Here is a 13,279-nt window from a genome sequence, read left to right on the forward strand (position 1 = left end):
TACATCATTTGTGTTATTTTATTAAAAGTAAAAAAATTCATAATATAATGAAGATCTGGCTAGAGAGCAAAGTACTTGCTTAAGCCCATGGATGTACTGATGTACTTTAGAATACATTTGTATAGCACTATTCTACTGTTTAGAATTGTTTTGTATCTGTAATGGGAATAAAACAAGCATTTCAACGCAGTATATACTGTACATTTTAATTCATTCAGATAGTGTTTTAAAGAATAAGCTACAAACACTGACACTGATTTAGTGCAAAGGCTTCTTTAAATAAAGAAAAAAACAGAGCACTTTAATGTATTACTCAAATGACAGAACAAAGATTGTGCTTCTCACAACAGCTAAAAATCTTTCTGAAGAGACGTCTACTAACAACAGAATGATTGTCCCAAACTGAAGATGAAAAAGTACAATTTTCCCATCTAAAATGAAATATTGTGAGACATGATTTTTTTTTCTCAAATACCGTCTTTTCCTAGACTAAAGCTACAGTGCAAGCTTGTTCCTTGATCCACAACACTGGAATTATTGCCTCCTCATCTATGAATACAAGTCAGCTTTGCCTTTCATTTCGCAGTTTCAGGGAAAACTCACACGCCATCTTGTGTGACGGAAAGGCCTGGTGTAGAAAGCACTTTCAGGTGGATTTCATTTCAAACAGAAAAGCCTTGTATATCAAATTTACCATGGGAAGTGAAAGCTTCTCTTGTCAATGGCACTGAGGGTGGTCCTTCTAGATCTAAGGTCATGTCCCCTGGGTGAATTAAGTGTTTAAGTGAAGATGACTTGAAATTTCTTGAGATTTTTACCACAACCACATGCATTTGAAATAATATAAGGTCCTAGAGCATTTTTATTTTGCATCAATGTATTCTGAAATATCATTAAGGATTGCTCTTCCTTTCCCATATCGAACTGCAGATGCATCATCAGTTGTACTGTAGGTTCTGTTTCAGGAACCATTAAATCGTCCCATTCCTTCCATACAGCAGCCATTTCTAAATACTGGAACAGCAGTTAATATCGCTCAGATAAAGAACACACTTTCATGAATGAAAAGATAAGGAGCAATTGGATAATGTACATTTTTAATTTACTTTATTCTGCTTATAGGCCATTGACAGGACTGATCTGGAAGCAGTAAATGGTGTAGACCCAGGTTTTGCTTGGACTCGGCCGGAAGGTTTTTTTTTATTGACTGGAGTCTTGGGTTTCCCCCCCATCACAAGCTTTCCCTCACAATGACATACTTTATCAAACGCATTGAGCCCCTCTTGATTCTCCAGGTTGTCTTGTAATGACCCCTCTTCCTGCTACGCCAGCCTACTGCAAACAGGATGGTGCAGCAACAGGCCAGAAGAATGCTGGAGCAGATGATCACTGGGGCCAGCAGCGCTCCTGTGGCCAATTCCCAGACTGGCCTCAGATGGCCAGGTGCCTCCTCAGAAGTGTGGTTCCTCATGACATAACCCTTGGTATCATTGGGGTATTGCTTGCTGCTGTCAAAATTGACTGGTACCACAATATTGGAGTAGGGCTTAGTTGCAGCAGACACTGCTGTGAGGTTCCCTGCTGGGGAGGTGTTCAGAATTGGCTGCAGTGTAGTATTGCCCATAACAGCCTCCACTGCCAAAGTATTCACTGTGCTGTGTACACTGGCCTGCGGCGTGCTGACAAAGATAGAGGTTGTTTGAGTGGTTTTCCTCATCCCCCAGTCTGCGTGCTGTGGGGAGGTCAAGACCTTCATGTCAGGGGAAGTCTGGGAAGGGAAGGAAGAAAGAGGTGGCCGGTGAAACTGGCGCTTGTCCAAGGATGAGGGCTCAGAGGTGTTGGATCTCGAGGTTGAGAGGTTGGGCCACAGTCGAAGGCTCGATGTAAAATACTTGCCAAAAACAAGCAGGTCTGGATCAATGCCTGTGGGAATAGATGAGACAAAATCATACGACAGATTTTGATGCCTGCTTTGTACCATCAGTACTAGGGGCACCTTTCCAAGGTGCTCAGTAAGTGTCAGGGAAAAGTGTGTTTTAACAAGTCACAAAGTTCATGAGGTAAATCAGGGACGGGTAATGGATTATTTCCTTTTTCCCAGTCGCTGCAAGAACCTGGCATTCCCGAACTAGAGCTGGTCATTGCTGTCGTAAATCTGTTACACAGCAACCAGCATTAAAGCCACGTTTGAATGCGAGGATTTCTTCTCGGACAACACCACAAAACCGATTGTCAGGAAGCGTATAAAAGGGTGTTTTTGCAGATGTACAGTACATAGCAGAAAGGTCCATGTGTAGAAGCCATGATCCCACACTACCCACAGTTCAATGGATCTCTATATTAATTAAATCATTTCCTGGGCTAACTTAGAGAAAATCTTTAGCCCACGGTCAAAGACACCAGGTCCTAGAGGAGGAAGAACTCTCAAGTGATGTAAACCAATGCATTCACGTTTGTTTTATTTGTGTGATGCTTTAGTCTTCTCCATTTAATCTCCTGTTGCACTTAAACATTCATTTTTGAAGCTTTTGTTTTAAAACTGGTTTACATTTGATAAAATTCCCAAAACTCATCTGGAGTGCATGCTATTTGGTCCTTATAATATTGAAATTATTAATAATAATGAATGAATTATGAATAGTACCACATAATAAAAGTTCATTTAATGAGGAAAACACACTTTTATACATATATTTTGGACATATGACTTAGCTTTTTATCTTTTTTCTAACCTCTTCTACTAACTTTTCCAATTTGGGTTCTGATAATTACACAACACTGAAACAGCCCTAAAGTCACTAACGATCTTCTTCTGGCTTCTGATCCCAGTTCCTGATCTATCGTTATTCTCCTAGACCCCAGGGCTGCTTTTGACACTATTAACCATGACTTCTTGCTCTCTCATCTTGAGGCTGTAAATGCAGTTTCTGACTTTGTTCTTAAATGGTTGAACTCTTCCAGTACCTTACTGATTGTCAACACTTTGTCTCTCTTGGGGGTTTCAGTGCTGAAGTTCGGTTTGTTAAGTCTGCTGTTCCTTGGGGTTCGATACTGGGCCCCCTACCATTCCGCATGTTCTCATTTGGTCAGCTATTAAGATCACATGGTCTTAATCATCATACACTTGGGTCGAACAGTTACTCATTTCTATGCTGATGATACTCAAATCTACATCCATATTAAACCTGACACTGAACTGGCTGTCTCTGTATTCTTTTCCTTCATTTAAATTGCAACAAGGTTGAAATCATGCTTCTTGGCACCTACCATCAACTATGTCAAGCTAAATTATTTAATTTAAATTGAAGAACTTGGGGGATGATATTTGATGAAGGCTTGACATTTGACCCACATGTGCAAAATATTGTAAAAACATCATTCTTCCGTCTCAGAAATATTGGAGGATTATGTTCTATGTTGTGTCGGTGGAGTATCTAATCCACACTGAAAAAACTTCAGTATTTACAGAATCTAGCAGCCAAAATTCTGACCAGGTCGGGAGTAAGTGATCACATTACTCCTGTCCTGGAGTCTTTGCACTGGCTTCCTATCAGGTTTTGTGTTGACTTCAAAATCCCAATGCTTACTTATAAGTCTCAACATGGCTTGGCATCTTAGTACCTGTATGACACTCTCCCTAGTACCCACCTCGTTACCTTTATTCGTTTGACTCTGGTCTCTTGTTTATCCCCCAAGATTGTCTACATATTGTACTATAGTTGGCAGGGTGATCTCTTGCTATACCCCAGAGCTCTGGAATTCTATCCCCAAGGATAGACACCTTCCCTAAGCACTTTCAAATCCAGACTCAAAACCTTCTTCAGAAAGTCTTTTATTTATTCAATGTCCGTGCCTGTCTTTGAAACTCCTACTCCATTCTAAACCCTTGATTTCATTTGTGCTAATTCTGTTACCTCCTCTCCTTGTTTATTTTTTTCTCATACTGTAAAGTGATTTGAGAAGCTACTCTTAAAGGAGCTACTGTATATAAAATAATGTTTATTACTATTATAACCACATAGCAAACAAAACTAAACCCATTACTTCCAGCTGCCCAGACATATACAGTACCTCTTATTACATTATCTCCTTTTGTATTGCATATAAAACATACAGACCATGCAAGAGTTCTTTTTTTAGCAATATATGGTGGGTATTAGAGTTCTCTTTGAATCCAGACTCTGTGCTCTTTAAAACCTGCTTTATGCTAAAGCAGATAACATTACTCACAGTAAATAATAATGCACAAGAACTTCATACACTCAAGGTCAAAGAGCTAGAAATACTGGTACTGCTTGTTGTAATGACATCAGTTTGAAAGAGTGACTGGAATGACATCATTGTTTTGCCATGAAGAGGAGTAATGATACTCAGCACACACTGACGTTCCTATTCACCTTTTGTAATGTTGTACAGGATGACATTGCTCCTCCTTCTCAGGATGCAGCTCTCCAGCGTTGGACAGTTGAAGTGGAAGCAGTTGACACTGTTCTCTGTGGTCTCATAATGAAACACCGCAAGATTACAGGAGACTGTCAGAGAGACAAACGTGTATTTTAATAAACTCAAATGGCATTCTAGTGAGACAACCCTGGGGGTCCACACACCACACACCTGTTTTCTTCCAGTCAAAGAAAGTTTTACTTAATAAAAAAATCTTCATTGAACAAACAAGCTGTCTAACTGGTACCTTTGCAGGTTTTTGTTTCTACTTAAAAGCTGAAGATCTTATGAAAGGCAATCTCTAACATGTTTAGGAACCAAAAACAATCAAAGTATTTAGATTAATCCTATTCTTAGTCCAGTTCAAGACAACTACACAACTGAGTCGACCAGTTACTCATTTTACTTAAATATGCAGTGTGTGCCAGTAATAACAGACTCCAGGACTTTAAATCTTGTATATTTTACAGGCATTTTCCAACACTCAATGGGCAAAGAGTTGGAAACATTGGTCATTTAAAACCATTAAATCAATTTTAGTCATTAAGAGTATGTACAGTATACCAAAATCCCAACAGATCCAATGGTTGTCCTACTTTGGAATAATTAGTACACAGTACATCCTTTGCGGACATAGAATGTTAGGCAATTTATTCATAAAAAGGCAAATATAAAGGCAACTAATAACGATAAACACTGTCAGGAAAGCTTTGGTCAATGCTGTTACATTAGTGAAGTATCATCATTTCCAACTGCCATAATCGAAAACATTCTTTCAAATATAATTTCTGTAAAATAAAAGGTATACAGTAGTTAACAGGAATGTTCCCTTCTGTTTGTTTGAAAATCAACCTTTAAAAAAACAAATAATATAAACAGCTTTATGTTCACCATGCTTCAAATTGTTTGCAATTACTGAAACCAATGGTACTGTATGTAAAACAAAAAAAAGTATACAACATGCCTTAAAAAGTTAAAAAGTATTAAACACAAAGCACGCGCGAGTATTATTGTTCATATTAATTGTAATAAATCAATAAATGTAAAATAAAAGTTGTTAGATCCGATCCCTTTACTTTAGATTTAAAGACTTGCTAGTTCTTGATCATTGCTTAGCTAGTAAGAGCTAAGAGTATGTGTTGAATATAAAAACAGAAAATGGGTTCTACTGTATATTTTTGACTAAAAGATTACACGGCGACTGTACAACCTTGAGCTGTACGCCCGTAGTCCCACCGAAGGTGCATTGCTTAATTTAACATCGCCTTTTTATGTAGTATATTGGGTAGTTTTAATGACTGACGTTGGCACGGCAAGTCGTAAAATTATTTTAAAGCCTTTCGCTTTTAAATGAAATGGTGTTCTCCGAGATTAGAAAATGCGCAATTACCAACTCACCATTTCTTGTGAGGCAGCACGCTTTACTACAGTTCATAGCAGTGTCTTCCTGGTAAAACTTCAGTAGCTGTGCGCCTTTTCTTTGAGACTCGACAAGGTCAATAAAAATCCCAGGAAAACGACGGATCCAGCAATTTTTGTAAAAAGTGGTAGGTGAACACTTCGACTCCGTATTGCACAGCAAACCTAGAATCATTAAAACTCCCCATGTAGCTGTCATTGCTGGTGAATGCCAGAGCATCAAATCATGTTTTGAAGTTGAAAACATGTACGTGTCTTTTCTCTGGCATCAGGCGTCTGCTGTTATTTTCATTTAGACTAAGGTGCGCGATTTAACGTCTTTGAATGTTTTTAACAGGTGTGTTCATTCTGCATCGCCGAGTGGATGGATACCCGCCTTTGTCCACTCTCTGTTAATCCACTGGCCAGTACCTGCTGATCTCAGTCACATGCGGATTCCAGAAACCTCATTTGCAATTCGACGTCAGAACACTTGAGGAAAACTTCAATTCCTGCACCCTATTATCATTTTATGAGGAGTTATAATCAATTATGAAATGCTTTCACTGGAATAAAAAAAAAATAATAATTCACATAATCCTCTAAAACTAAATATTTTTTTTCAGAATATTTTCTTTCTAATATAATGTCCCAGTTCAACTGTGATTTCATTTCTCTACATACTTCCTATTTAATATTATTTAAAATAAAAAAATCCATCACTTCACAAACATCCTACTTCTTGGAAAGAAATAATAATAATAATAATAATGGTTTGTGCTTATATTGTGCTTTTAACGTACTACCTCAGTATACTGTAACTAACAGCTATGATTTACCTCTGACCCACTACTCTGATCATGCAGAGAAATGAGAAATTGTTTCACCAATGGGTTAAAGAAATAAAGGCAAGAGTGGAATTTAGGCAGGACACCAGAGTTTACACTCCTACATTTTAGAAAAGGTCTTTTGGGCTTTTTAACCACCATGAGGTCAGAGCCTCAGTGTAACAGCTCAATCAAAGAACAACACCTCTTGTAGCATCGTGTTCTTGGTCACCATACTACGGCGTTGGTTTTAAAATCTTCGTTCAAAGGTGGAAAGTCCCAACACCACTTGTCACAGCACCCTGGATTTCCACAGAGGCCTTCCATCCCAGTACTGACCAGGTCCAGTCTTTCTTACCTTCTGAGAGAAGTCAGGCTAGAAGGTCATAATGCTACAGCTGTTTTGAATAAGACCAAAGGCAGAGTACAACAAAGTATTAAACATGCCCTACATTTTGCTAGTGCTTCCAGAGTAAATACATGACCATACAGTCTTGGGTGTTATTATGGTTTTAAATTATGGGCTATGTATGGATAGGAAGCACCTCAGATCAGTGAAACCCATGATCTGCAATCTTTACTTTCTTACACGCATCTGGAAATAAGCATTTGTTATTTTGTTTTTCACTATATTCTCTTATTTTCTCTTGTGTTAAAATCAGCTTGTTTATTTAGAAGCTTGGTTGGTTTATTTAGATATTTACAATATAAGGAAGATGTTGAATACATCTTTACATGTTTGAGGTTTTGTGGTTTAAATACTGCAGATGCTACAGTACCTTCTTAATGATAGCCTGTATTCAAAAAGTGCTCTGTAATCTAAAAATATTGGAGCTACTGTATATGCACACATGGTCAAATATTTGCACAACCTATCATATCATATTTTAATCTTGAAACAGTTACATAAGTAACACATGGAGAATTTATTAATTTTCAATTAATAATAAATATGAAATGAAATCAGCATTGCTCACTCCTAATCCATGTTTTAATGAGAAAGACATGTGCAGCATGTTGTCCACAGGTGAGTATAAATAGTTTTTATCTGACTTTTACACAAATATCTAGATAATTTCACAGACTCTCGTAGAAAACGCCATTGGGTCATATAAAAAAGAGCACCGAGTACAGGATAGAGCATGGCACAAATACACACACTGATGACTGATATTTAGTGATGTACAATACTGTGAGAAAACTAAGTAGCAAAACTAAGTTTTAACTAACTTAGTAGTAAAACAATTTGCTATTTGTCATTTTAACAGAACACAATTCAGCATGAAACACATATTCTTTTAAGGGACAGGTAAAGTTTTATTTACCTGTGCTGAAAGGAGCTCAGAAGTAAAACGAGATTTTATGTAACACTTAAATGAACACAGTGAATGAACACTGAACACAGAGTGCTTCAGACTCTGCTGCTACTTGCCCATGTGCAGTGCAGTTAAGAAACAACAACTAGGAAAAACCTGGGGGGGGGCAAGGATCTCAATCTTTGGATGCCGAAAGCAAAAAAATTCAAGAACCATCTGATGTTCCTCAGAGATCTTTTAGGACAAAAAGAACAAAGAGACATTTTCACTCCCCAGTCCCCAGTTTGTTTCCCAGTCAGGGAACAAAATCAACACTGTTACCCTGCATTAAGTAATCAATTACAAATTCTTCACAGTTGCGATAATTCAGTTTGGTGTATGTTTAAATTATAGAATCTTATTGCTAGGGCTTTCTTGAAATGGGGTCTTTCTGGCAGAAAAAGCTTGAAACCCACTTAAAGCCCCATGTTCTGTGTTATTGAACATCTTTTGAGGGCATCTTAGGGGGACCAATGTTTTTTTCTATTCTGTGTCTGTGCCCAGAGCTGTCTTGGTGCCAATTCTCCAAGGGCATGAATCTTTGGAAAGAGATCCACATCACAAAGGCACTCTTCTTCAAAGACAGGGCTGAAGCACAGTGGAGCAATCCTTTGTTGCAATAATAAGAGACCTGTCTGTTTTTTTTCAGAGGGAATCCGAGAAAGGATTACTATATCTGCAGCAGCCCAGATTCTTTCAAGAAAGATTAGGAGGGTTTTTTTTTTTAAATCCAAACCTTGAGTTGCTTGGCTCTTGCAGAGAATGCTACTTTCTTTCCTTTTCCATCTTTGTTCCAGAACTTCTGTGCCCATTTGTGTCCTTTATTCTGCAGTTTGTGTTCCCCAGAGTCACTGGCACTTCTGAATAGCTGCCACCTTTTCTGAGTTCAGTTAAAAAGCCTACAAAATGTAGCATTTAGCAGGCAATGAAGTCAGAACGCAAAACAGATGAAAGACCTTCTTCGCTTAGAGAAAGCTTGGAATCAGTTTAAGCTACATTCGGTCTGCCAAAAACGCTGGCCTGAGACTGACTTGGCCCCTGCCTCAGCATTTTGTTCTTCTAAAGGAAAACAGAAGAGCTGAATTAAATTTGACTTCCTTAGGAACCGGGGAATTTGAAGTCCAAATCAGATTAGGGTCAGAAATAGATAGTTTCAGCATTTCAGGTTTTAGAGCTGCAAACCAATGGTGCTGAAGAAAGTAAACGTATCTGTACTTGCTTAACATTTCAATTCCACATGTGTTTATGCTAATTTCCTTAAAATAACCAACATGAAGTATCCAGTACCTGAAGGTAGTTTACACGCAATAAACTGATACTTACTGTATAAAATATGGGAGGGATAAAACTGTTTGTTGAGGTGCCTAACTCTTACTTCTACAAGAGCTATTAATGAATTACTGTATATTAAGAAGCTTTAATCAGAATTTCCTTGAAAAAACACAATCTCTTTTTAGGTCTAGCACTGGTGACACAAGGAACAAGCTCACAAGCTTCTTATAATAACTGGGGTATGTGTGCTTTTTTGACAAGAGAAGAGCTGTATCTTATTCTGAATGTTGATGAATATTCTACAAGCAGCAATAGGCAGGTCTTGCAGTTTTTGAAAGAGGTACATTAGGAAGTATTTCTCTCTGAATTGAATTGATTGAATCAAGTGTGACTGATGTTGAATCCAGGAGAGGGTATAGCGTCACAAACACTGGATTGGATTGAGGGATGGTTTGAGGGCTGTGAAGATGGCTGTATCTGCATTTACTGGTAATCGTTGGGGTGAGGGAAAGCTACAGATGAGCCAGGTGTGGGGTTAATACTGAGTGTTGATGGTTAGAATGAGATATTCGGTTTCCCTAATTGGTTTGGGTGGCCTTTAGTCAGCCATCACCTGACTTAACTAGGATTTAGGCACAACAGTGACCCCTTGTGTATGTCTGCAAGCTTGCAGTGACATAGTGCTCTTCCAGTGTCTGGTAACTCTCCTGTAAGGCATAGTGGAGCTTGCGTCGTCAAGAAACAGAAATAGTGGAAATGTTGGAGTAGCAAGTCCACAAGTCCTCATTCTCCTGTGTAATGGTCATAACTATAAAGCTAAGTCATTGACAATTGGGTTAGTGGGTTATAAGAATATGTCAAGTTAGGAAGGGTCCTGCTGTCCTGTTGTTCTCTGCAAATGCCGGTTACTTTTACAGTATTAAATATTGGAGTATTTTTCTTCCCCTTTTCTTCTCAAAAGTAAACTCTTGTCAATCTGCCTAAAGTTTAAGAATTGTGGCAGCATGATTGATATGCATCCCTTTTAATAAATGATAAAGTCTTACTTGACCATAATTAACTCCCAGATTCACAGATCCTCGGTTTTCAGTAACATTAATTTTTTTCTACAATAGCTTAAAATGATTACATTTTGTTTCCTACTTTTAAGCAGCTCTCCCTGAAAAGAAGATTAGGTTTCAGCCCATTCATGAGATCCTTATCTGAGATCATCATTCACACCATTCATACAGATCCTTATCTGTATTTTTAGTATCTGACCATTTAAAATTTGTTTTAGTTTTTTTTTTACAGAGGCAAGCATGATGCCTGTAATTTAATTACAATGATAAAGGAACTGCAACCAAAGTGTGTTATTAAAGAGAGCTGTGCAGTAGCTTTGTTCATTGTTTTAATTACAGTACATACAGTACATTCCTTTCACAGATCAGAGCCGTTTTAAGAATGGGTATAGAAGCTTTACAGTCATTTGCGCTGCCCCCACAGCACAAACACTGAAGCTGTCAACACGAGCATTTAAACCACTGAGAGGCCGAAATCTGATCTAATCACAGGTGTGTAATGCAAAGAACGCAGAGCAAAGGAATTTCCCTCAGCTTTTTTAGAACTGAAGTTTTCTTTCTATGCAGAGCTCACTGGAAGCACAAACATTTATTAGAGCACCATCTGATTAGATCCATTTCAGGTTTTCAAACAAATGATACCGATGAAAGTAAATGAACATGTACTTTTTCAACATTTCCATTACACATTTGTTTATAACCATATTCCCCTCCAGCAACTCATTATTTATTGGAAAAATGTCCGTATCTAATGAAACAGTTTCCAGAGAATGGCTGTTCTTTTCTTACTAACCATTCTTTTTTTTTTTAACAATAACATACATTTCACCGTTCTGTGGTCCTTGGCTCAATTCTTTGGGTTCTACTGTACAGTATATGCATGAAGTTTGTATTGTCTCCCTGCATTCACGTGGGTTTCCTTCAGGTGCTCTGGTTTCCTCCCACAATCCATAGCCATGCTGGTACTGTAGGGTAATTGGCTTCTGGGAAATTGGCCCAGGTGTGAGTGTGTGTCTGTGATGGACTAGTGTGCTTTCCAGGGTGTGTCTTGTCACACGCCCATTACTGTCTAGGATAGCCTCTGGCTCCCCTGAAACCCTGTGCTGGATAAGCATTTAAAAAAATGGATGGATGGAACTGTACTGCATTAAGAAACCAGTTTTAAGATGCCGTTTTCTGTTACTTTGTTTCCTCTTGTACACACTTCCATCAGATATACAGTACCCTTCAATAAATACGTTTTAAGTTTATGTAACGTTGCTTGTTAAAGTTAAAGGATTGGGCCTTCTGTGAGGACTTTAGAATGAACTAACAAACCAAGGAATTGTATTTATTAGTCACAGAAAACAAACAAAAAAAGAAACACATACTTACAACAGACAAGAGAGGAAAAGAGCTCTTCACATATCAATGCCCCCGCAGAAGCCTACAAATTAATTTTAATTTTGAGCATAGTATTTATGTAAAAGAGTGTTTAATTTAGGACATTGCTGTCAACAGCAAGGAGTACAAAGAGATTCTAAAGTAAACCTATTTCTGCATACAGTACATTGTCCAGGATCACAGGTTTATAATATACATGCTAGTATACTATATACCATATACATGTAGTGTACCTAATAATTAACAACCTCCATGTTTCTGCAAAGATGCTTCACTGATTGAACTGTTTTAGGTCTCAAATAGATTTATATCAAGTTTTCTACATTTCCTTAATAGCAGCTTCTGTAATTGTTTTTAGACAAGTAATATACAGTACATACTTCATCTACTCTCTAAAATGCAATAAATGTTGTGTTTTTAAATAGAAAAAACACACCTCCATTTTGCTGTTAAACAGGGACATCTTGTGGAAGAAAAGAGAAACTATTGATGTGTTTTTTTATGATTCACTCTTATAAACTGGAATGTACTCTACCAATTTCTTTAAAATATTTATGCACTGTATTATTATTAACTGTTTCATTTGTTTCCTTTCATTTACAATAGTAAATATAGAAATGCACAGACATATCTTGCAATTGCACTGATCAACATCATTGTCGAGCCACATTTGCAGTAGTGAAAGTTTTCTGTTTTTCTTTCAGAGCTCACAAAGTATTCACAAACAGGGGAATTGCTATCCTAAGCTTTAGGCTGGGAACAAAGCAGATTTGCCACCACTACTATGGCTAGAGGAATCCAAAAACATACAACCAAATCTTTTTTTTGTTGTTCATTTTAATGTGTTAATCAGCTGTAGTCAGGATACAAAGTTAAAATACCTTCAAATTGAACATATCAAATGCAACAGTTTCATAAGAGTAACCACATTCTTCAAAGTCTTGCTTTTAAAATATTTTAGAACAATTCCTTTTAGGGCAATGCAGTGTATAGAGCCACATATGCAAGAAAAAATGTGAAGATAACATTGAAATATCACATTTCCTAAATTTCATTTCTGTCCTAATGCACAGCCATGCCATCAAAGTTCCTCTATAGTTTCCAAGAATCCTAACACTAACTGTAGTGAAGGATTTGAGTAGATTATGGTTAGGGTCCAGAGTTTCTTCAAAGAATTCATTCAACCTTCCAGTCATTTGAGTGGAAAATATAACTCAGGACATCAAAACATTAGTTTTAAAAGACTAAGAAACCTTGCTTAAAGTGAAAAGTATCAGCTACGGTAACATTTTATTTTTTGCTAACTATACTGTTATTGGAAATTTCGTGTTGAAAGGTGTTATTAATGATCATGGTTTCAGGGCGAAATAGGTTTAGACTCAGGAATACCCCATACATTTAAGCTGTATCTCTTAAAATGCCGGTGCATTCAATACCAAATGCAACATTTTGAAACATTTAACCAGTTTCATTCAAACTCTTCCTTTTAGGGCAATTTAGAACCTTGTGAGATAAGATAGTGAAGATAACATTAAAATAC

The 13,279-nt window shown here is 37.4% G+C and overlaps 1 protein-coding gene across 1 annotated transcript; it reads right to left on the reverse strand.

The window, feature by feature from the left end:
• Positions 1 to 1,231: 1,231 nt before the first annotated feature.
• Positions 1,232 to 6,109, reverse strand: mansc4 (MANSC domain containing 4). Its single transcript, XM_088924383.1, has 3 exons — positions 5,842 to 6,109; positions 4,398 to 4,532; positions 1,232 to 1,923 (listed from the first exon to the last, which is right to left on the reverse strand). Exons 1-3 carry the CDS (start codon positions 6,107 to 6,109, stop codon positions 1,232 to 1,234), a joined length of 1,095 nt encoding a protein of 364 aa, XP_088780509.1.
• Positions 6,110 to 13,279: the final 7,170 nt, after the last annotated feature.

This window comes from Atractosteus spatula, chromosome 8 (assembly GCF_055471065.1).
Source record: "Atractosteus spatula isolate fAtrSpa1 chromosome 8, fAtrSpa1.hap1, whole genome shotgun sequence".
Taxonomy (NCBI): Eukaryota; Metazoa; Chordata; class Actinopteri; order Semionotiformes; family Lepisosteidae; genus Atractosteus; species Atractosteus spatula.